The 25,716-nt window shown below is 42.8% G+C and overlaps 1 protein-coding gene across 1 annotated transcript in view; it reads right to left on the minus strand.

Annotated features, from left to right (window-relative positions):
* Positions 1–256: 256 nt before the first annotated feature.
* CNGB3 (cyclic nucleotide gated channel subunit beta 3) overlaps positions 257–25,716 on the minus strand; it is a 427,114-nt gene continuing 401,654 nt past the window's right edge. The window contains exons 18-19 of the mRNA XM_073631915.1: positions 20,888–21,065; positions 257–1,552 (exon numbers count right to left, since the gene is read on the minus strand). Of these exons, the coding sequence (XP_073488016.1) occupies positions 1,271–1,552; positions 20,888–21,065 (460 nt within the window). The 3' untranslated portion in view covers positions 257–1,270. The remainder of the gene's footprint in view (positions 1,553–20,887; positions 21,066–25,716) is intronic.

Consider the following 25,716-nt stretch of genomic DNA (forward strand, 5'->3'; position numbering starts at 1 on the left):
CTGCATTATGGTGAGTTGAACTATTTCATTTTATATGACAATGTAATAATAGAAATAATGTGCTTCAATCTTCCTGACAAAATAACAACCATGGTGCCAGGATGATTGAAGCGCCAACACCAGCCATTTCCCCGATAAATTGCCCGCAAAAAAACCATATTTTTTGGCAGTGTCCCTCCTGAGACTAGACTCTGGATCCGCCCCAGGGTGCAACGTGTGCAGCACCCCCACCCCTACCCCCCTGAGTTTCCCCTGCCCTGTGACACAGCAGCGTCATTCATTCACAGCATTCTGTGTAAATATAATACAAGTCCTGTCTGCCCCTGTAGCAAACATACTTGTAGTTTCAATGGTTTCAATGGACTGTGAGCGTGCTGATCAGCATGTTTGTAGTCCATTCCACAAGTCGTCCAGCTTTAACAGGAAGACTTACAGAGGTACAGGCAGAAGGCTCATCTGAAGGAGCCTAATATTGCACTAGTGATCCACTGATTATGGGTAAATGCTTCCCATGCTCTTAGGGGAAAAAATAATAAATACACATTTTGTTACCTGAAAAATGTGTGCATTTATTATTTTTTTCTCTAAAGGTGAACCGATCCTTTAATACTATAAAGCTTTAAGAGTGTATTCAAAAGGGGATTGGATACATTTATAGGTAGATTAAAAAAACATTAAAGTGTTACTAAACCCACAACAGTAAAATCAGTGTGTATATGCAGTAAAGCATGCTTGTTATACTCACTGGGGAACCTAAGTGGTTAATCCTCTGCATTGTGTAAAAAGTCTGTTTGATTATGTCTTCTCTGATCCTCCCCTTCTTCCACAGTCCCCAAACCATCACCTGATAGAACAGAGCCTTGGGGGCAAGCTGCTCATGCTCAATTTGGTGTGTATTGCTAGAGAGATTTTTTTTCTTGGGAGAGTGCATGTGATCAGCACAGGACCAATTAGCACTGTCCAGACAGAGGGTCAGTGGTCCTGCAGCCTCATAGGACAGTCAGAGGAGAATGAAAACTCCTCCTACAAGCTTTAACCAGTGCTTTGCCTGACACTGATAGAAGTCACAAGACTGCTATATACTGTTGATGAAAAAAGGTATTTATCAGTTTATATTTACTAAAATAATTGTATTTCCAATGTTCGGTGTACTGTGGGAGACCAGATATAGTGAATGCAGGTTCCTGGGTTTAGTAACATTTTAAATTAAATTATTTGAGCATATCATCATTTTATATCGAAATGGGCTAGCATTCAAAAGTCTCCTAATTTACTTTTCCTTTGTAGAGTCTCTAATTTCCACAGTAAGCAGTTCTCCTTCTCCAGCCTTGGTTGAAGGTGACATTTTTATAATGTAGGACTTGTCTTTGGTGTCCACTCGGGTATCCATCTTTGTACTGTCTGTGTGATCTGTCTTTCCCTTATCTTGCTGTACACCCATTGCTTGCTCGGAAGGAACTTTTTCCTCCTTCTTCTTGTCCTGTTCTCCTTGATCTACAGGCTTTGCACTTGCATTGGTATTTTCTTCTGAACTTTTCAATCCTTGGTTTTCCTATACAGAACCAGAGAAAATACATTTATTTGTATTTAAATGGGTAACAAATAACGCGTGTTGTCACTGCTATAGATCTATGTGTCATACCACAGTCACACATCACAAGAAATGGGTCATATTTACTAGCTGTAAGCAGCAGTCTGGGCACAGTCGATCAGGGCAGAGGTGGTAATTGTACCAGTCAACGCTGGAGTAATAAGCCAGTGAAACGCACACCTTCTATTTCTGTTACATCAAAGTCACAATCTGGTTTCTAGCACAAATAAATCAGAGCCATTATATTGAAATCTGTCATAAACTGAATTGCGAGAAGGCAGAGACTCATATCGGATACATTTTAGCAGAGAAATCTGTATACAGAATTCGCAGTAACCAAAAATGCAGACAGGAAAATTGTATTTTGCAAGAACATTTCATTTGAACAAAATGTGCATTCCGTGGATCGGCTCGTTGCTGGTGGAGTGATCCAAGCTGATAAAAAAAATCTGATGTGGAAAAACTTTGTGTGTAAACTTTGCAACAACTTCTTTAGGCAAATTATTGCTCTAAAGCGGCTTTGGTTTAGATGGGCAAGCTTACTTCAAATGTGGTACAACCTACAGTGGTTGAAGAGTAACAAACAATTGTTTTGGAAGATCGTATAAAAAGTAACTTACAGTACCTGTGGTCAGATACATACTGTTAAAGCGGAGTTCCACAAAAAAATGGAACTTCCGCTTTTCGGAACCCTCCCCCCCTCCGGTGTCACATTTGGCACCTTTCAGGGGGGAGGGGGGTGCAGATACCTGTCTAAGACAGGTATTTGCACCCACTTCTGGCATAGACTCCCATGGGAGTCTATGCCTCTTCCCGTCCCCACCGCGCTGTCTGCTGGGAACACACAGCTCCCAGGAGAGAGCCGGGACCACTTAGGACGCGCAGCGCGACTCGCGCATGCGCAGTAGGGAACCGGGAAGTGAAGCCGCAACGCTTCACTTCCTGATTCCCTGACCTAGGATGGCGGCGGCAGCTGCCGAGAACCGAGCGGGTTCTCGGCGTCCCCTGCCAACATCGCTGGACCCTGGGACAGGTAAGTGGCCATTTATTAAAAGTCAGCAGCTGCAGTATTTGTAGCTGCTGGCTTTTAATATTTTTTTTTTTGGCGGTGTGGGTGAACCCCCGCTTTAAAGAGGAACTGCAATCTGCTCACATAATTTGTAATAAAAACATATTTGCCATCCTCAAGCTTCCCTCCAACCACTTTGCATATTATTTTATATATACTGTGATTCTGTACTTGCCAAATATGCTGCAGAAATCTCCCTCTACTAAGTTTGGCTGCATCCATTTTAACTGTGGGCAGCTGAAGCTGCTGCCTGTTCACTTCCTCGATTTACACAGACACACAGAGGCACACCTCCAGCTCTGAAGCTCTCATTGGCCCTCTTATGACTCACCCCCCTTCCCTTTCCGGCAAACTCGCACGAAAGTGAGAGAGAGAGAGCTGTGCATGATGTCATAAGCCTAGGCTTTTTACCAGGCAAGAAACAGGAAGTGGGCTGTATAAGGTATTTACTGTCAGAAAAAAAAGGTTTTATTATCCAAAGTTAAAACAACAAGGGCAGAAAATTTAATAGCTGGAAAAATGAAAAAATTATTAAAGTTCCACTTTAAGAACAAATAAAATACAGTCTAACATAGTAGGCCCCATCCCTCTTGGTTTTATATGAACTATATACATAGATTTGTTTTATGTATTGGTTACCATTCTCATTGGTTCATTCACTGCCTGTTTCTCTGTGTTTTCTGCCAGCATGCCTCCTTACAAAACAATCTTTGTGATGTAGGAGCGCTGAACCTTATGCAGATGCATTATAATGCAATGGGTAGTTTACGGTCCTTGAGGCTGCTCACCAGCAACTGTGGTGTCTTGAGGAGTTTATTGTTGTTCTGAAAGGATGGGAGCGCCACGTCAGTTTGTATAGGCCTTTCGAAAGATGTTTATTTTGTAACATCCAACACGTTTCGGGGGCTCAGCGCTCTCCCTTCATCAGTGCTAAAAAACAGATGATGTAGGCAGTTGGCTTGGAAAAGCCTCACAAAACAAAAAACCCTTAAAGTGATACTAAACACACACTGTTTAATTTATATCGTCCTTTCTAATTGTGTATGTGGATGATGGCACTGTAATTATTTTAATTTAAAAAAAAAACATTAAAGTGCATTTTTCCTAATTGATATACAGTTGTCACATGACCCTGCTCTTTCCCAGCCTGTCTGCAGGGAAAAAGTGGCAGGAGGAGCTTCTAGTCCTCTGCTGCTGGTCACATGTTTAAAATAAAAAAACAGCCTTTGGAGTAATCATAAATAATTAATATCAGTAAACTGTTTGAAATTATCATACAAATATACATTTGAAATCAAATCTTTATTAATTTTTGGCAGTAAAATGGTGTGGGCGAATTTCTTCCAGTCACAGCCCCTCCAGACTGTGTCTTAGAATTAGAGGGAGGTGAAGCCACTATCAATCAAGATATATTATCCCAGCCCCATTGTGTTTAGCTGCTTAGTAGGCATATAGGAGGAGGGAGGGAGTGGGACCACTGTGCATACGGCCACATGTGTAACTCCATAGTCACATGGGCTGCTCAGATGTGATAGGGAGGAAATGCTCAGAGTAGAAATACCCTGAGCAAAAGCACCGCTTCAACAGCGGTAAAGCGCCGCTAAAACGAGCGGCGCTTTACCGCGGACGCACGGGTGGCCCCAGTGTGAAAGGGGTCTTAAATTAAGCCTACCATTAAAATTATAGACTGATTATTTCTTTGTAAGTGGGCAAATGTACAAAATCAGCAGGGGATCAAATACTTTTTTCCCTCACTGTATAGTCCACAAACTATGGTATATATCTGAAAATTGATCAATGCTGATGTACTGACGGCCTATCTCATTTCTTGAGGCCCAAAAATGTTAGGACAGTACAAAAAGGTATTTAGTAAGTAGGCATGGCGAATTTTTTTAAAGTTGTAATTGTTTTTCACATTTTTTTTTTACATACTGTCACCAGTGCAGTACAGCGATATCATATAATGGGTGTGACAGTGATCAGGGACTCTGACTAGTGACAATATGACCCAGCTCTTTCCTAGCCTGTCTGCAGGGAAAAAGTGGCAGGAGGAGCTTCTAGTCCTCTGCTGCTGGTCACATGTTCAAAATAAAAAAACAGCCTTTGGAGTAATCATAAATAATTAATATCAATAAACAGTTTTAAATTATCATACACATATATATTTGAAATCAAATCTTTATTAATTTTTGGCAGTAACATGGTGTGGGCGAATTTCTTCCAGTCACAGGCTGCGTCACGCCCCTCCAGCCTGTGTCTTAGACAGAGAGGTGAAGCCGCTATCAATCAAGACATAATGTCCCAGCCCCATTGTGTTTAGCTGCTTTAAGACCCCTTTCACGCTGGGGCTGCCCGTGCGTTTGCAGTAACCGCTGCTTAAGCGCCGCTTTCGCGACGATTTTCAGCCGCAAGCGGCGGGCGCTTTTAACCCCAAAAAAGGGGTTAAAAACTCCTGTGTTGCAGCGCTTCGGAAGCGCTCTACATTCATTCATTGCAATGGGCAGGGGCAAACTGCCCCAAAGATGCTGCTTGCAGGACTTTTTCTAACATCCTGCAAGCGCACCGCCTGGGTGTGAAAGCACCCTTTGCAATGAATGGGAGGCAGTTTTCAGGCACTTTACAGGAGCTATTTCTAGCACTAAAATGCCTGAAAACTGCCTGAGTGTGAAAGGGGTCTAACCGTGAGAAACAGAATAACAACAAAATTCAGAAAAACACATTTCAAAAAAGTTAAATTGATTTGCATTTTAATGAGTGAAATAAGTATTTGATCCCCTCAGCAAAATTTCTGTCTCCCAGGTGTCTTTTATACAGATAACAAACTGAGATTAGGAGCACTCTCTTAAAGGGAGTGCTCATAATCTCACCTTGTTACCTGTATAAAGGACACCTGGCCACAGAAGCAATCAATCAAATTCTACCCCCAGGCGGGCCGATTAAAGGTTGATGATACCTGATCTTTTTTTTTTTTTTGGGGGGGGGATGAATGAGACCTGCGAGCCACGAACCCCTAGGTCTTACATCATAGTTATAGATGTACACTTACTGCAGTTGTGCTGATTGACCGTTATACTTACTGTTTACAGGTATGCCCATTCCCCCCCCCCCCTTTTTTTTTTTGTCTCCCCCCCCCCCTTATCTCTCTAATTTCGGTTATCATGGCTGCAGCGCGCATAGCGCTGTATCCTATATATGAGAACGATATTTTACTCTGCTACTACGGTTAAAGTACTCACATGCCCTCTGTTGAGGCATAACTTGATGAAGTCATATGAAGCTATTTACTGATTGTACCAGATGTCGTTATGTCCTAGTAACCCAATATCCCTCACTCTTTTGTTCCCCCATATGCCCTTCTGGGCACTCATTGTGTTATTCCTTTTCCTGTTGTACGTTTGTTTTCTTAATGTATGATATCTTGAAAACATCAAATAAAATAAAGATTATAGAAAAAAATCAATCAAATTCTAATCTCTCCACCATGGCCAAGACCAAAGAGCTATCCAAGGATGTCAGGGACAAGATTGTAGACCTACACAAGGTTGGAATGGGCTACAAGACCATCCCCAAGCAGCTTGGTGAGAGGGTGACAACAGTTGGTGTGATAATTCGCAAATGGAAGAAATACAACATAACTTTCGATTTCACGGTCTGGGGCTCCATGCAAGGTCTAACCTTATGGAGTTTGAATGATCATGAGAATGGTGAGGATTCAGCCCAGAACTACACAGGAGAAGCTTGTCAATGATCTCAAGGCAGCTGGCACCAGAGTCAGCAAGAAAACAATTGGTAACACACTACGCCGTGACGGACTGAAATCCTGCAGCGCCCGCAAGGTCCCCCTGCTCAAGAAAGCACATGTACAAGCCCATCTGATGTTTGCTAATCAACATCTTAATGATTCAGAGAAGAACTGGGTGAAAGTGTTGTGGTCAGATGAGACCAAAATCGAGCTCTATGGCCTCAACTCAACTTGCCATGTTTGGAGGAGGAGGATGAATGCTGCCTATGACCCCAAGAACACCATCCCCACCATCAAACATGGAGGTGGAAACATTATGCTTTGTGGGGTGTTTTTCTGCTAAGGGGACAGGACAACTTCACTGCATCAAAGGAACGATGGTCGGGACCATGTACCATCAAATCTTGGGTGAGAACCTCCTTCCCAAGCCAGGGCATTGAAAATGTGTCGTGGATGGTTATTCCAGCATGACAATGACCCAAAACACACAGCCAAGGCAACAAAGGAGTGGCTCAAGAAGAAGCACATTAAGATCCTCGAGTGGCCTAGCCAGTCTCCAGACCTTAATTCCATAGAAAATATGTGAAGGGAGCTGAAGCTTCAAGTTACCAAACGGCAGCCTTAAAACCTTAATGTCTGCTTTGCAGGAAGACAAAATCCATCCCTTCACCTCTGTCAGAACGGAACTCTGCCTTGTTTACATAGGCAGAGCTCCATTCTGAGTCTCTGCCCAACAATTGGCGGGTGCTGGCGAACATCGAGTGCCCGACACTCGCAGATTGGATTATGCTGTGAATAATCAGCATTGTAAAACTGCTATAGGGCAGTCAGCAAGTGGTTAAATTACAACAAAATCTTTTTTGTTTCGTTTGTTGAAGTGGAACTGAAGGGTGAATACTTACCTGTCCCATGGTTCATTGCTGGCGTTGGCACCTTTTTCTGAGTGCCAGTATTCGGGCTTCTTCATTGGCTGATGGGGGGTGACAGCGGCACTATCCTGCCACTGTAAGCTAAACTGCACATGCACAATTCAGAAGACAGTTAACATGCAGATGGGGGGGGGGGGGGCATTTTACTCCAGAAGACACGGTGCATGTCTCTTCTGCAATAAAAGCCTGCCTGTTTGCTGTTTCTTTCAGTGCAACTTCAGTTCAGCTTTAATAAAAGCTGGACATTGTAAGCACCCCTGTCAGTGGTAAATGGTTTGTCTCAACCCTCTAGCTGCAAATTTTTTTTGGATAACTTAGTCTGTTAAAGGATGTTAAAAATTAGCAAACTCACTGGCTGGATAACCAAGTGATAATAAAGGAAAAAGGCCTAAGAAAACGAATGCAGCCACCACATCTAAGGCAGGTCATACATGGGTCGCATTTCGAAAGAATTTTCTTTTGAAACTCTTATCTAAAGCCTAGTACACACGATCGGATTTTCGGCAGGGAATTGTGTGATGACAGACTGTTTGCCTAAAATCCGACCGTTAGTACACTTCATCAGACAATTGTTGTCCAACTTTCGGCCAACAAATGTTGGATGGCAGGCTAGTAAATTTTCATGGCCAACAACGGTCTGTCCGTGTGTACACAAGTCCATCACACAAAAGTCCAAAGTACAAACACGCATGCTTGGAATCAGTGCTCACCAAACATGACATTAGCAGAAGGTGCCCAAAGGGTGGCGCTTAAGAGCTTAAATTCCACGTAGTACGTCACTACCTTCGTGTTTGTTGGCCGACAATTGTGTACCGTTTGTATGCAAGACAAGTTCCCGTCACACGCCCTTGGGACAAAAGTCTGACGCTCTGTTGGCCAACAATCCGATCATGTGTATGAGGCGTAAGAATTTTTCGTTTGAATTTCCCACCATTAGTGGGCTGCAGCAACAGCCGATTTTCGTGCGGCCATCGAATTTGAGTAATCGGCATGTTGGATATTTTTAGAAAAACAAATGATTTTCTAATCAATGATGGGAGAAATGTAATTGAAAAAGAAATGTGCATGTGCAAGAAAAGTAAATTCCCGGAAAAAAAGATTCCCAGGCACGAAAATTATTTTCTGTAGCAAAATGAGGTGAAATTGAGGGCTTGGTTGGTCGAATTTCGAAATCACCATCGCATCACAAAATGCACAAATTTTCTGATTTTCAAAAGAAAATTATTTTGAAATTCGATCATGTATGGCCAGCCTAAGGATCGGTACTCTGCAATATATTACATTTTTGCTTTTGGGTTTAGATATGCTTTAATTTATATGACTGCATGTTTACATAGGTCCATTTTTTGACTCTCTCATAGTTATGTGCTGTCACGTTGTATCTCGCCTATCTGTTATGGATATGATAAATTTGTGTTTGTTTTATATTAATATTCCAGCAGACAGAGTTCTTTGAACCGTCTGTCTTATGGAGGAGTCTGCCTTGGGAAAGTTCTAGATGGCTTGTCAGCTGAAGTCTGTGAGGTGATATTAGGCATGCTGTGTGTGTTCAGCCCCCGGCTAAGGATAAGAACTCCAGGAAACTGGCAGCGTTAGCATTAAAAATGTGAAACCAGTCACTGGCCCAGAGGAGTCCAGGAGAAAACAAAATGACAAAGCATTTTCTTTCCCACAAGTATACTTTTCTGACGGTTCCAGGCATTTTTATGTTAAACTGAAGGTAGTGATGCATCTAACTGAATACACACACATTACTTTAACTGTCAGGATCCTTACGGTCCTCCGGAACCCCTTCAGGAAACGGTAATAATGAGAATAAACAATAATTGAAAAGTCCTTTAGAAAAGCAACTAATCACGCATGGGTGGGCTGTCCCCCTGTACCGCTATGGTTCAAGGCTGATACTAAGGCAAAGTGTGTCATCAAGTATTAAGTGTTTTCAAGCAAATAAACTAATATCACTGGCCCATATGAAAACAGTCAAATGATGCTATTATAGTTTTGCCTCGTGCGTGCACATGAGAGCCCTTCTTGTGTCCCTCTACTTTACCACTTGAAGGCCAGGCCTATTCTGACACTTTTTGCTTGCAAGTAAAAATCAGCATTTTTTTTTTTTTTGGTGTGAAAAATTAGAACCTCCAAATATATATATATATACACATATACATACACACACACATGCACACAGTATCTCACAAAAGTGAGTACACCCCTGTCATTTTTGTAAATATTTTATTATATCTTTTCATGTGACAACACTGAAGAAATGACACTTTACTACAATGTAAAGTAGTGAGTGTACAGCTTGTATAATCAACACACAGCCAATAATGTCTAAACTGCTGGCAACAAAAGTGAGTACACCCCTAAGTGAAAATGTCCAACTTGGGCCCAAAGTGGCAATATTTTGTGTGGCCACCATTATTTTCCAGCACTGCCTTAACCCTCTTGGGCATGGAGTTCACCAGAGTTTCACAGGTTGCCATGCTTGGCCAGTCCATCACCTTTACCCTCAGCTTCTTTAGCAAGGCAGTGGTCATCTTGGAGGTGTGTTTGGGGTCGTTATCATGTTGGAATACTGCCCGGCGGCCCAGTCTCTGTAGGAAGGGGATCATGCTCTGCTTCAGTATGTCACAGTACATGTTGCCATTCAAATTCTTTTTTTCAGATCCTCAGAGAGTTCTTTGCCATGAGGGGCCATGTTGAACTTCCAGTGACCAGTATGAGACAGTGAGAGCGACAACACCAAATTTAACACACCTGTTCCCCATTCACACGTGAGACCTTGTAACACTAACAAGTCACATGACACTGGGGAGGGATAATGGCTAATTGGGCCCAATTTGAACATTTTCACTTAGGGGTGTACTCACTTTTGCTGCCAGTGGTTTAGGCATTAATAGCTGTGTGTTGAGTTATTTTGAGGGGACATCAAATTTACACTGTTATACAAGCTGTACACTCACTAATTTACATTGTAGCAAAGTATAATTTCTTCAGTGTTGTCACATGAACAGATAGAATAACATATTTACAAAAATGTGAGGGGTGTACTCATTTATGTGAGATATTGTGTATATATATATATATATATATATATATATATATATATATATATATATATTAGCAGATGCCCTAGGGAATAAAATGGTGGTCATTGCAATTTTTTATGTCACACGGTATTTGCGCAGAGGTTTTTCAAATGCATTGGATAAAATACCCTTTGTTGCACCCTCTAGTGTGCTAGAATGGGAGTGTACATAGTTTGTTTAGTGTAGGTAAATTTGGTCTGGCTGGCAGCCGAGCCTGGGTTTATTTTGGGTCAGGGTTTGATTGACTCAGGGAGGCTGGAATGACTCATCAGTCAGCATCTTTGTTACTTCCCCCTACTTGCTGAAACTTTGAGAAACTTTCTAAAGAATAGGAGGGAGCTTAGAAAGAGCTGCTTGAAGTATTGATGAGGGCCCAAAGCAATCCCCGGCCAAACAAGCTGGCAGGGGGAGGGACCTCTTAAATACTCAGGGTCAAGCCAGCAGGGGCAGTGGAGTTCAGGTGGAAGCTGGAGATGGAAGGCTGAGGAGGCTGTCAGAGGCCCTTGTGGGTAGCCCCCTAGTCTGGGGGGAGGGGTGACCTTGGGTCTGGGAGCTCAGGTGCAGGAGAGATCCTCTGACAATACAAGGAAGAGTCCTGCCCAGAGGCATGGGAGCAGGTAAGGACAGCAGGAGCCAGCGAGCATGTCCGGGAGATCTCCAAGGAGAAGACAGCCAGGTGGCTGGTGAGTGAGACACTCTGGGAGGACTGAGAAGTGGCAGTCTGAGATGGTTGTAGAGTAAGTCTGGGAGGACTGTGGAAAGTTAGCCAAGAGGGCTAGTGAAAGAGTCAGCTGAAACCAGGCAGGCTGCCAGTGCCTGAAGAGATGGTGCTGGAATCAGCTGGACACTGGGACTTTTCTACACACCAAAGGGCCCTGCGGTCCCTGCCTGTAATGGGCCTTTCTTTTATCTGACTGGGCAGCAGGAGTGGGGCATCCCCTCCTGTCAACTCTAAAAGCAATTTCAGCGGCTAATCAGCTGCTAGGATTTCTTTTAGATGAAAAAGCATCGCCGGCTATAAAAGAAAAATACCAGGATTATAGCATACAGCTGCAGTCATAAAACACAATCACGTACATATACATGATTCTGCAGCAAGTGGTTATAGCAACTCTGCCACTATGATTAAAAGTTGAAAAGCAGTCCTCTCTGAGAAGAAAGCACTGATCAGCCATAACATTATACCCCCCCATCTACGGTTATGACCACCCACCTAGTATTGAATAAGTTCCCTCTTTTGCCACCAAAACAGCCCTGACATATCAAGACATGGACTCCTCTCTTGGTATGCTGTGGTATCTGGCACCAAGCTCTCAGAAGCATGTAGGCAGGTGCAGTCTATTTCTTTACTGCAGCTCTTCCACAGCGGCACTGGTGTTGGAGAGGAAGCCGAGAGGAACAGGATTCCTTTATGGTTTCCTGTGTCACTGGGTCACTGGAGAAGTTATCTTATTGGATGCTGCCGCCCAATGTGACTGTGGCGACCATCTTGGGCCTGGAAGAGCCTATTTAAGGGCCTAGCTCCCAGTTTTGGTGTGCATTTGGTGACTGGGCAGTGTAGATAAAGGTACCCAGCCTGTTAGGGACAGTACTACTGGTAGGGAAAGGTTCATGATGAGAAGGGAAAGCATAGGGTCTGCAACTCCTCTGGACATCCTCCTGATTTGGAGCGAGATGGCTAGGCAGTGGTCGAGAGGGATCTCTTTACCCGCACTGTCATTCCAGCTGAATATCACTCCATTCACATTGCTGGAAACCATGAGTGCACCCGGTTGGGTGGTCTTTCCTCTGGGTTTTGTTGTGAACTGTTAATGCATTACTTCAATACAAGTTCTCTATTGCACCTAACTGCGAATTATTGCCACCACACCAAGCTGCACACCACCTACAAGCAGATCCTGCACGGTCTGTGAGGTAGGGCCTTCATGGATTGGACTTCCTATAATGTATCCTATTGTCATCTCTTCACCAGGTAAATGATGCACATGCACCTGGCCATCCACATGTTAAAGAAAATTAGATTTATCAGACCGGGCCACCTTCTTTCATCGCTTCCTGGCCCAGTTTTGATGCTCACATGGACATTGTAGGCGCTTTTGGCTGTGGTCAGCCTGGGCACCCTGACCTAATACTCAACAAACTGCGATGTACTGTGTGTTCTGACACCTTTCTTTCGCAACCAGCATGAACTTTTCAGCAAGTAGCTCTTCTGTTGGATCAACCTACATGGGCCAGCCTTTGCTTACCACTTGCATCTTTGAGCCTGCCTATGACCCTGTTGCCGGTGTGGTGATTTTCCTTTCTTGGACCACTTATTTTTATGGGTCCTGACCACTGCAGACCAGGAACATCCTACAAGAACTGCAGTTTTAGAGCTGCTCTGACCCCCTCATATAGCCAATACAATTTGGCCCTTATCAAAGTTGCTCAAATTCTTCTTACACTTGCCCATTTTTTTCTACTTTCAACAAATCAACTTTAGAGGCATGTTTACTTGCTGACTAATATATCCCACCTACTTTCAAGTGCCATTGTAAAGAGATGATCAATGTTACTCACTTTACCTGTTAGTGGTTATTGTTATGGCTGATCAGTGTGTATATTCCACTACCCGCCCCACTACCAAACTCTTCTGGGTTAAAGAATAAATTTTGCTCACAGATCTGCACTCAACACTTCTGCGACTGTTTAGATCTTACTCATTGTGCTTTCCCGCTTTTTTTTTATGTCTTGTATTGAACTGCATGAGGGTATTATTTTTCCATAGTATGCTGACATCTAGTGGCAGTTTTTGCCCACTATAACTTGGTTACTAATGTTATGGTGGTATCTTCCTCTGTCCTCCTCTCCTATTTAGTGTTAGTTTAGTCCTTGCTAGATCCTGCCCATTTCATGGGATGTACTAATTGGGATGATGGGATGAGTGGATTATTGGCTGCAATACTGAGATCTCTCACTAGATGTCAGTGTACTTTATACACATATACTGTATATGGTAATAACTCAAAATATGTTATTCTTTCCTGCAGTGCTTGATACAATGTTGCAAGAAGCAGTTGCTAATGTTTAACTGTTCGCTTGCTGATATATATATGGAGATGTATAACAGAATCATTGTAAATTATACAGAAGTAATGGAAAAATATTATTTCTCGTGGGGTTTATGGGAGGAATATCATGTTAACACCTGACAATGAACACATTTAACCCATTACTGATAATAATTTGCATATAATTATTTTTCTACATGGGGATTATGGGGGGGGGGGGAATATTGTAGTTAAACATACCTAGGAACATATTTAACCCATTTCTGATATGAATATACATATATTTATTTTTCTACATGGGGATTATGGGTGGAATATTGTAGTTAAACATACATAGGAACATATTTCACCCATTTCTGATATGAATAAATGAATGAATGAATGAGTGACTTGTATAGGGCTACCTATGCGAACTGAATCGCCTCAGGGCGCTTTTTGCTGCCGGTGTCCATCTGCAGTATAGCACAGTCCTTTGCCCCATGGGGTCCTGACAGGCTTACAAACACATACACATACAATATACACACATATTTGGCCATTTTTTCGACAGGATCTAATTAACCTACCAGCATGTCTTTGGGGTGTGGGAGGAAACCGGAGTACCCAGAGGAAATCCACGCAGGCACAGGGAGAACATGCAAACTCCAGGCAGATGGTGTCGTGATCGGGATTTGAACCAGCGACCCTATTGCTGCTAGGTGAAAGTGCTAACCACTACACCACTGTGCTGCATATAATTATTTTTCTAGATGGGGATTGTGGGGGGGGGGATATTGTAGTTAAACATACATAGAAACATATTTAACCCATTTCTGATATGAACATGCATATAATTATTTTTCTACATGGGGATTATGGGTGGAATATTGCAGTTAAACATACATAGGAACATATTTAGCCCATTTTTGATAAGAATATGCATATCATTATTTTTCTACATGGGGATTATGGGTGGAATATTGTAGTTAAACATACATAGGAACATATTCAACCTATTTCTGATATGAATATGCATATATTTATTTTTCTACATGGGGATGATGGGTGGAATATTGTAGCTAAACATGCATAGGAACATATTTAACCCATTTCTGATAAGAATATGCATATCATTATTTTTCTACTTGGGGATTATGGGTGGAATATTGTGTTCAAACATACATAGGAACCCATTTAACCAATTTCTGATAAGAATATGCATATACTTTTTCTACATGGGGATTATGGGTGGAATATTGTAGTTAAACATACATAGGAACATATTTAACCCATTTCTGATCAGAATATGCATATCATTATTTTTCTACATGGGGATTATGGGTGGAATATTACAGTTAAACATACATAGGAATATATTAAACTAATTTCTGATAAGATTATGCATATAATTATATTTCTAAATTGGGGATGATGGGTGTAATATTGTAGTTAAACATACATAGGAATTTATTTAACCCATTTCTGATAAGAATATGCATATTATTATTTTTACAGTTTAATATATTCCTATGTATGTTTAACTACAATATTCCACCCATAATCCCCATGTAGAAAATTAATTATATGCATATTCTTATCAGAAATGGGTTCAATATGTTCCTATGTATGTTTAACTACAATATTCCACCCATAATCCCCATGTAGAAAAATAATTATATGCAAATTATTATCAGTAATGGGTTAAATATGTTCATTGTCAGGTGTTAACATGATATTCCTCCCATAAACCCAGTGGCGTCTCCAGCTTTCAAATTTAGGGGGGGCACATGGGGAGACAGGGACAAAAGTAGGGGGGCAACTATAAAATGCATATATATATATATATATCTCCTGGGGCCCTTTACCACGACCCCACAACGGACCCTTTCACATGTTCTGCAGTGAGCTCCCTTCCTACTGTATTGGGGTCCCCCAGGGAGGCAGAAAACAAGAGATATATGTCACCAGCATATCAAGAAAATATAAGGATCCAAAGCAGTGGGAGAACTATCAGGGTTGCAAAGGTTGTCTTGCCTCCGGGCCCTGGTGTTCTGCCACTGTGGGGTTCCCCAGCCTCCTCTTGCTGTCCTGCCCCTGCTTTTGACAGCGCTGGTCTGGCATCTCTTGGAATTTACAGGCTGGTCCTCCTGTCCTAAGGACGGGAGAAATCAGTCTTTTTCAGTAACTGAAAGTCCTGGTGGAGTCCTTCCTGCAACTCGCTCTTCTCCCTGCCAATGAGGATGCAGGTGAAGGAGCAGATCAGGCGGCCGTGGTTGTGTGAACGCTCGCATTATGCAGTGTCAGCGAGCAGGGGAGGGGGGAGGAATCACCCGCAGGAGCTGACTGGGGACTCTCTCCCTCTTAGACATTGATTTTTTGTAAAAAAAAAAAAAATTTTTTTTTTTTTGGGGGGGGGGGCACATGGTGGGGCACAGCATAATGTTGGGGGGGGGGGGTCAGGGCCCCCTCTGGCCCCCCCCTAGGGTCGCCATTGCATAAACCCCATGAGAAATAATAATTCTACCCATATTCCCATCAAAAACAGGTCAAATGTAATTTTTCCATTAGCAAGTGAAAAGTTAAACATTAGCAACTGCTTCTTGCAATATTGTATGAAGCACTGCAGGAAAGAGAAACAACAGAGTCATTACCATATATATGTGTATAAAGTACACTGACATCTAGTGAGAGTTCTCAGTATTGCAGCCAATAATCCAATCATCCCATCATCCAAATATGCAGTTTAGTATGTCCCCCATTTCTTCTTCTTCCATGTTCCCTGAGTCATTGGTTTGTTTTTTTTCAGAGACAGGGTTTAGGAAACTCATTGTCTTCCTACCCTTCAAAAGACTGGAAAAACATATCTAAAGTAAAATTGATTTGGATTTAACTTCTGTGTCTTTTTGAAGACTTAAGCTGCTTGTGGATGGTGCCAGGTCAGCAGATGACCATACTATCTGGACAGACTGGGTCTAAGGAGGTATGTGTATGCATAACAAAGCATTTGAAACAAAACACTCATAAATTACTGTTATAAGTAAATTTAAAGTTTAAGCTAGTTTTTGTGGAGGGTGCCCGCTTTGCCGTGACTTGAATGCCAGAGGACCTTGTCTTGAAAATGAATCGCATGCTAAGGTGGAGTGCAGGTCAGGCTGCATTCATGAGCTGCAGAGAGGTGTCAGAGAGCGCATGACCTGGATGTCTATTCTGCCAGGGGTGCCTGGATCACAAGACTACCTGCATAGTACAAACCCTCTAGCAGGTAACACAGTACATACAAATATTGTTCCACTGCTTGCCTGGAGTTTAACATTAACATTAACATTTATGTAATGGATTTGTATTTTTTCTGTCAAAATCAATGCAATCTGTAGTTCTAATCTTATCTGGTCTGCCTTCCTCCATACAGCACTGTCTACCCACTTTACAACCAGTTTCAAATTGTAATTCCGCTGCTTACACAATGTGTCTTTACTCCTGCTGTATTTGTGAATGGCTATCCATCATCTTGGCTGAATATGATGCATCTATCGACCTTTCTGAAGAAATGTATCACTAACAGCAGAATTATAATTTCCTTTTCATATAAAGCCTGTGTCCATGACCTTCCCCACAAGCTTGGCGACCTTGGGAGCTTACACTTTACAATGCGCTAGATACTTTGTGTCTCATGGTGATAGCTTTTAAAAGGTGAGAAACAGAAATGTGAGCCGCAGCTTATGGTATAGCCGTGGGTGGCCAAACACAACCTGTGTCTGGTTTGTCCTTTACAATGCCATCAATGCTATTGAAAATCCTGCTGTTGTTATAAGATAACAATATATAATGCATCAGCGCAAAGTACACCCATAAGTCACAAATTACTTTGTAGCTGATATGTAAAAAAAAAAGCGGTCCCACATGGCCTTGTGCACATCTTTTTAAAGTGTAGTGTCAGTCACTGGTAGAAAGAAATAGGGGTCACAGCAGTCCACACTGTGAACAGACCCCCCAAACCGACCCCCCCGACACACACAGCACACACATATATTTACTAGCAATGAATAAAGCTCAGCTATACAGAGATTAGAGACATGCTCTCTGAAGATGATTCATAATGGAGCTTTAAGCTATATACCATAGCTCCCAAATGTCCCTTATGTTGGTGGACTGTACCACTCTTGGAGCCATATACTTCTGTCCTTCTATCCCACTCAGTTCTCCTGGTTTTTGCCCAGCTGTCCAGACCTCTATAACCCAGATGGCAAGCAATCGTGCTGCAAGTTTGAAAATGACATGCTAAGCAATTGCTAGACTTGCCAGGCTTCACAAGTTTGTTGCACAATTGCAGCAAGTTCGCATTGCATGACTCCAGATCAACTTTCTTTGCAGACTTTCTGCAAGTCTGCTGCAAGTTCTGGTTCAGTTATGTTGTGCAATAGTCATCTGTCGTCATCACTGTGGCTGAATTGTCATGCTGTAGACTTGCAGAGAGCTCCTGCTGTAGACTCACCACTGCAACTTTGTGTCGGGGCTGGGCTCAGCCCTGCCTTCTCTGAGCTGGCTGCTCAGCTGTCGGCTAATTGCCTGCTCCCTTCTCTCCACAGTTACTCAGCTGTTGATTATATCCTGCTCGTCAGTCCTGCCTACTTAAGCCGTCCAGTCCAGAGGAGCTTTGCCTTCGCCTTGGTCAACATCACAGAAACTGAGATGCTCTCCTGCGATCCTGTTCAAGACTTGATTTGCTGACATCCCTTCTGGCTCCAGATCCTGCTTCCTGTTCCACTACATTGATCCCTGACTTCTGGCTTGGCTGACTATCCGTTCCGGTTACTGAACATTGGCTATGTTTTGACTACGTTTGCTCTTTTTTACTTTTATTATTAAACTAGTGTGATTTAACTGTACTTCTGTCTTGGCCTGATTTCATGCTTTCTGGCACTTTGCTCTTGCTAGAGACATGCCAAGCAAATTTGCTACACATTGAAAAAGTGTCAACTAGAACTTGTGCTTCAAGTGCTCTGCAAGTGTACAACTTGCCAGTGAAAATGTGCAGCAAGTTAGCAGACTTGCAATTCAACACTGCCACAAATTTGTGGCAAGTTATCCTTGCTATATGGGAAGGTGTTAATCTGCTAGCCAAAAGTGTTACAAACATTTAGAGGTTGGATGAAATGTTTGATGTACTGTATTTCTTAATTTGAAAAGCCACTATAAAGGAAACAAAGTGGTTTAAAAAAGCCCTTCTCGGTTTATCCAAGCAATTTTTGCATATTCATCACGGTCTGTGTAATCGGGGGCACTGCATGGGGTATAACCTTTGCCCAGAGGTGTCTCTTATTCCCATCTCAAGAGGTTGGGAGGTATGATATATGGAAGGACAGGAATGGAATATATGGAAGGCTTCTCCAAGGGGTTGACTTCCTAAAGGCAAATAGGCAAAGTGCAGTTGTACTCTGCAAGTGCAGCTGCTCCAGATGCTAAGCAAATGAGCCAAAGTTCTGCAAGCAAAAGTACTGCTTTTTTATTTTCCTTGCACATGATTGGGTACTATTTGCAAAGTGAAGCTTTACCTCATTTACTAAGCTCTGGAGCAACTGCACTTGCAGAGTGCACGGTCTATTTGCCTTTAGTAAATCAACCCCCATGTCTCTTGTAGGGTTGATACCTTTTTAGGTGGAAATTGAGGTTAACATTTAGGATAGACGGGTGGTTTGCCTAACCGTGGTTGAGTAGGTGTGGATTAAAATAAGTGTGCATTGGTTAAACTAAATGGAGTAGTGTCTTTTTTCAGCCAGACTAACTATGTACCTATGTATGTAACCTGTGTGCTTTAGTTATAATTAATATGGTGAAATATAGGCACATTTTAACACCAGTACAATAATCAATCTATAAGGTGGTTAGACCAACAAGGACAGAGTACCAATAGAAAATAGCACAACCACCAGCACACATAATTTAGTCACATGAGTTTGAACTGGAAAATTAACGAGCTAGGAAGGTGACAGTCCTTGTACAGCTCTGCAATAAAATATTTGATTAAATAAAAAAAATAGTGCCACGCTTGAAGTAAATTAAAGTGAACACAAATATAAATACAAGAAATGAGATAAAATAATATGATATATAATCCAAAATATTAACACCACCCGAAAATCCTCTTCAATGTGAGAATCACCATGTAACAGTCCTGGAAACACCCAGTTCTCCCGTGATTCACCACCATGAAAAGGAGCATATAAGCTTACCAGATTGAGTGGATTCCCATGCCATAAGGTACGGTGTCCATCACGCTTGTATGGATGTGACATCCAAATCAGCAAAATGGATATCTCTCCACTGGGAACGGTCAAGATAGAAACATATCACATATAGACCTCCAGATGGGTCACAAATTGTGAAACTCGTAGTCGGTCACAGCTCAACGTCACCAACATTAGCCATATAAACGAGAACAGTGCCAAACTGCTATGCAATGTTTAGTAAATTCCAAGAATAACACTCACATGTTCATAAGTATCAAAGTGCTTATATATATCAATCGTCCCAGGAAAACAGAGGGATCACTTTCTGGATAAAAGAATGCAATGACGTCACGAGCACAGGCTCTTCCCAACGCGTTTCCTCATAGCTGACGTCGTTCGGGGCTCATAAAATATTTTTCTAACTGTGGGGCCCATCTTGGGGGACATAAAGGGGGGCTTATCATGACTTTGCACTTGGACTCCTTCATTTGTTGCTCTGGCTTCCATCTAAGGGTGCCTCCACTCCTGGGAAAAACACCTGCCTTATGATTTCTCTCCTATTACTAACAAACAAAACAAGTCACGTTTGCCAGGCTGGAAAAATATCTTCCAGATGGCAGCCCTACTTTTGAACACAAAAATATTGGGGGCACACTTTTAGAGAAAACTGCTATGAGCTAACAATTCAGGTCAGGTCAGTTCAGCGCTTTGTGCAGGGAACTTGTGATTCTGTGCTTTAGTAAGTTTAATCAAAGTTAATTATAATATTCACTTTAATTTTTTTTTCCATTTAAATGTTAGTGGAATTCTGTTCCCTGCAAAAAAAGTTGAGCTTCACCTGACTTTTTGCAGGACAAGACACAGGGGGGAGATTTACTAAAACAAAACTGGTGCACACATAATCTGTTGCAGCTGTGCATAGTAACCAATCAGCTTCTAACTTCAGCTTGTTCTATAAAGCTTTGACAATAAAACTTAGAAGCTGATTGGTTACTATGCACAGCTGCACCAGATTCTGTGTGCACCAGTTTTCATAAATCTCCCCCATAGTGTCTTCATTTCTATTTACTGTAATATGGATGTCTGAGTATCTGCAAACAAAAATGATCTGGATTGAATACTGTTCTGTGCAACTTGGTGCATTCACATTTCATTTAATGAATAATCACTTGTATAATAATGTTTCATACATGTAGAGAAGACCTTACCAGTCTCTCTCGTTGATTCCTCACTTTCTGTAGAAGACGTAATCCGGGCTTGTTAGCTGCAGCTGACAATATGGTTCTGAACAGCTTAGGCGTGTCTTGTTTTGGGGGTATGAGGAGAGCAAATCCCCTGAGTACAACTGCCGGTTGTGCTGGTTTCCCCTTCTCCTTCAGCAGTTTCCTGCACATAAGAAAAATGGCACATTAGAATAGGTTAAAGCGTTTGTTAACTCAAAAAAATTAAAAATGGATCCTGCTCCTTTAAAGCATGTTATATGACACAGTGCTTGTCCTGTGTCATTTGGACCCTAGTAATACCTAAAAAAAACCTGGCTGATCCTGCCAGTTTCTCCCCACCCCTCTGTAAACTGACCACGGTGTATCATGGCTGCTGAGACCAGACACCGTGGTCAGTTTAGGTGCCTCTGTCATCAGCAGCTTGCTATCTGCTCTCCTCTCTGTTCCTGTGTCCTCCTCCCCCCTCCCCTCTCTGTCTGTGTGTTCCTGTGTCCTCCTCCCCCCTCCCCTCTCTGTCTGTGTGTTCCTGTGTCCTCCTCCCCCCTCCCCTCTCTGTCTGTGTGAGAGCTGCCCCTTCCCCTCCTGCTGCTCTCATAACACTAACCTGTATACACCATCAGCACTGCCTCCTATTGCAGTGTTCCCCTCTATGAATGATTTATAACTATAAATGCTGTAAATACCTAATTTAGGAGCCGAGATTGTGATCACAAGACCAGCCAGCTCTCTCCTCCTCTCCTACTTCCCTCCAGACTGACATCAGCAGAGGAATCTCAGCCCCACTTGCTGTATCTCTCAGAGGAGGAAAGGAGAAAGCTGGCCAGTCATGTGATCACAATCTCGGCAGTGAAATTAGGTATTTACAGCATTTATTTTTATAAATCACACACAGAGGGGGATACTACAATAGGAGGCAGTGCTGATGGTGTATACATGTTAGAGTGGCTTAACAACCACTTTAAGTAATTAAGTTATTTCTATAGGAAGCATGTATACAGAATCTAAAACAAATAATGCACCAACATGATCAGAATTTCGAAGTAGGATTAATACACGGTATTGATACAGAGGACACAATAGTTTTCATTAGATTAAACACAATGAAAAAATGGCACCATTTACCTATTTATTTAGCTTCCCCCAAAAACATACTGTAAGGCTGCCCATAGACGGTTCAAATCTTGGTCGGTTCAGCAGGAACTGGACGAGATTCGAATCATGTATAGGCAGGCTGAATGTACCAAATTAATCGATTAATTAACTTGGGTACAACCAGCCTGCTGGATTTTGCATGTGATTATCGCTAGTGGCTAGTATAGTCACTAGCAATAATCACTGTCTTCTCCTGGCAGGGACAGCTTCCCCTGCCCCCTCCTGCAGGGTGAATACAATGGCTCAGACAATCCCCTGTCAACACTGTCTTTGTTAATGGGGGAATCAGCCCTTGGTTGCAGGAAAGAAGTTTGCTCTGTGTATAAGCAGCTTAAGGTTAATTGGCTTCTACCCAAACTGGCCCAGGAATGTGTATTTGTGTGCTTGTATGACTGCTGTATAGAAGTTAGAGTGTAAGCTTCTCTGGCGCAGAAAAGATTTTCAATGGTCTGCTCTGTAAATAACCACCACTTAATAATAATTGGGCTTCAGATAACTTCAAATATACTTATACATAAACCCCAGCAATAAACATCTCTGTTTGTTTCATTTTGGTCTGCTAAGCATATCATTGAAAACATATTGCTTTATCTCTTTTATATGTGCAGGGGCGTAACTACCACCATAGCGACCCATGCGGGCGCTATGGGGCCCACAGCCAAGTGTGGCCCAGTGAGGATGAGAGCACCGCCGGCACAGTCCCAGCCAGGGGAAGAGAGAGGAGAGAAAGAGGCGAGCTGTCCGTATCAGCAGAGAGCTGAATTGCCCGATGTAATAGCTTTCATTAGAACTTCCAGTGTTCCCGGGGCTCACGTCACATAGCTCCACCTCTTGGCCCGGCGCCTTTGATAGACAGAACTCCAATGCGGGACATGTGACATCATCAAAGGCGTCGGGCCAAGAGGTTGGGCTATGTGACGATGAGCCCCGGGAAGATGGGAAATTCAAATGAAAGCTATTACAGCGGGCAATCCCGCTCTCTGCTGATCCGGGTGGATTGCCTCTTCCTCTGCATAGGTGAGGCTGTATGGGGCACAGGTCACGCTGTATGGGGCACAGGTCACGCTGTATGGGGCACAGGTCATGCTGTATGGGGCACAGGCAGACCAGGCTGTATGGGGCACAGGTCACGCTGTATGGGGCACAGGTCATGCTGCATTGGGCACAGGTCACGTTGCATGGGGCACAGGTCACGCTGCATGTGGCAAAGGTCATGCTGCATTGGGCACAGGTCACGTTGTATGGGGCACAGGTCACGCTGTATGGGGCACAAGTCACGCTGTATTGGGCACAGGTACCGCTGTATGGGGCACAGGTCACGCTGCATGGGGCACAGGTCATGCTGCATTGGGCACAGGTCACGTTGTATGGGGCACAGGTCACGCTGTATGGGACACAGGTCACGCTGTATTGGGCACAGGTCACGCTGTATGGGGCACAGGTCACGCTGCATGGGGCACAGGTCACGCTGCATGGGGCACAGGTCACGCTGCATGGGGCACAGGTCACGCTGTATGGGGCACAGGTCATGCTGTATGGGGCACAGGTCACGCTGTATTGGGCACAAGTCACGCTGCATTGTGCACAGGTCACGCTGTATGTGGCACAGCTCAAGCTACATTGACACTAGGGCAGCTGTGGGGGGGGGGGGCTATTTGCAGGGGGGCCCCATACAACATTTTGCTATGGGGCCCTGCTATTTCTAGTTATGCCCCTGTATATATGCAAAAAGTATGCCTTGATCTTGACAGAATTCCGGAGCTGTCCTGTGCATACTTCCTGTGTTATCGCAAAGAGTCTATTTAGTTGTTTCAATTCTTATTTTAGGACTGCAAGTCATTTAGTGCCCATGCTTTGGAAATCAAGATGCTTTGGGCTGAATTGAAGAGTTTAGCAAAAGAAAACTGGGCTGACACCATTCAGTCCACAAAATTGTTGCTATATTGTCAGCCTACAATAGGAAATTAGGAGCCGAGTGCACTTCTGTCTGATGAAGAGATTTTTAAAGCATAAAAAAATGTGCATGTATTGTAGAAATGTACTGAGTGTATGTGTATATGTGTATGTATATATATATGTATATATATATATATATATATATATATATATGCAGTGAGGACGGAAAGTATTCAGACCCCCTTACATTTTTCACTCTTTGTTATATTGCACCCATTTGCTAAAATCATTTAAGTTCATTTTTTTTCCTCATTAATGTACACACAGCACCCCATATTGACAGAAAAGAAAAACTGAAATATCACATGGTCCTAAGTATTCAGACCCTTTGCTCAGTATTTAGTAGAAGCACCCTTTTGATCTAATACAGCCATGAGTCTTTTTGGGAAAGATGCAACAAGTTTTTCACACCTGGATTTGGGGATCCTCTGCCGTTCCTCCTTGCAGATCCTCTCCAGTTCAATCAGGTTGGATGGTAAACGTTGGTGGACAGCCATTTTTAGGTCTCTCCAGAGATGCTCAATTGGGTTTAAGTCAGGGCTCTAGCTGGGCCATTCAAGAACAGTCACGGAGTTGTTGTGAAGCCACTCCTTCCTTATTTTAGCTGTGTGCTTAGGGTCATTGTCTTGTTGGAAGGTAAACCTTCGACCCAGTCTGAGGTCTAGAGCACTCTGGAGAAGGTTTTCGTCCAGGATATCCCTGTACTTGGCCGCATTCATCGTTCCCTCGATTGCAACCAGTCGTCCTGTCCCTGAAGCTGAAAAACACCGTCACAGTATGATGCTGCCACCACCATGCTTCACTGTTGGGACTGTATTGGACAGGTGATGAGTAGTGCCTGGTTTTCTACACACATACCGCTTAGAATTAAGGCCAAAAAGTTCTAACTTGGTCTCATCAGAACAAAGAATCTTATTTTTCACCATCTTGGAGTCCTTCAGGTGTTTATTTTAGCAAACTCCATACGGGCTTTAATGTGTCTTGCACTGAGGAGAGGCTTCCGTCGGGCCACTTTGCCATAAAGCCCCGACTGGTGGAGGGCTGCAGTGATGGTTGACTTTCTACAACTTTCTCCCATCTCCTGACTGCATCTCTGGAGCTCAGCCACAGTGGTCTTTGGGTTCTTCTTTACCTCTCTCACCAAGGCTGGTTGGCTGGACGGCCAGCTCTAGGAAGGGTTCTGGTCGACCCAAACATCTTCCATTTAAGCATTATGGAGGCCACTGTGCTCTTAGAAACCTTAAGTGCAGCAGAAATTTTTTTGTAACCTTGGCCAGATCTGTGCCTTGTCACAATTCTGTCTCTAAGCTCTTCAGGCAGTTCCTTTGACCTCATGATTCTCATTTGCTCTGATATGCACTGTGAGCTGTAAGGTCTTATATAGACAGGTGTGTGGCTTTCCTAATCAAGTCCAATCAGTATAATCAAACACAGCTGGACTCAAATGAAGGTGTAGAACCATCTCAATGATGATCAGAAGAAATGGACAGCACCTGAGTTAAATATATGAGTGTCACAGCAAAGAGTCTAAATACTTAGGACCACGTGATATTTCGGTTTTTCTTTTTTAATAAATCTGCAAAAATGTCAACAATTCTGTGTTTTTCTGTCACTATGGGGTGCTGTGTGTACATTAATGAGGAAAAAAAATTAACTTAAATGATTTTAGCAAATGGCTGCAATATAACAAAGAGTGAAAAATTTAA

Source organism: Aquarana catesbeiana, linkage group LG05, assembly GCF_042186555.1.
Source record: "Aquarana catesbeiana isolate 2022-GZ linkage group LG05, ASM4218655v1, whole genome shotgun sequence".
NCBI classification, from domain to species: Eukaryota; Metazoa; Chordata; class Amphibia; order Anura; family Ranidae; genus Aquarana; species Aquarana catesbeiana.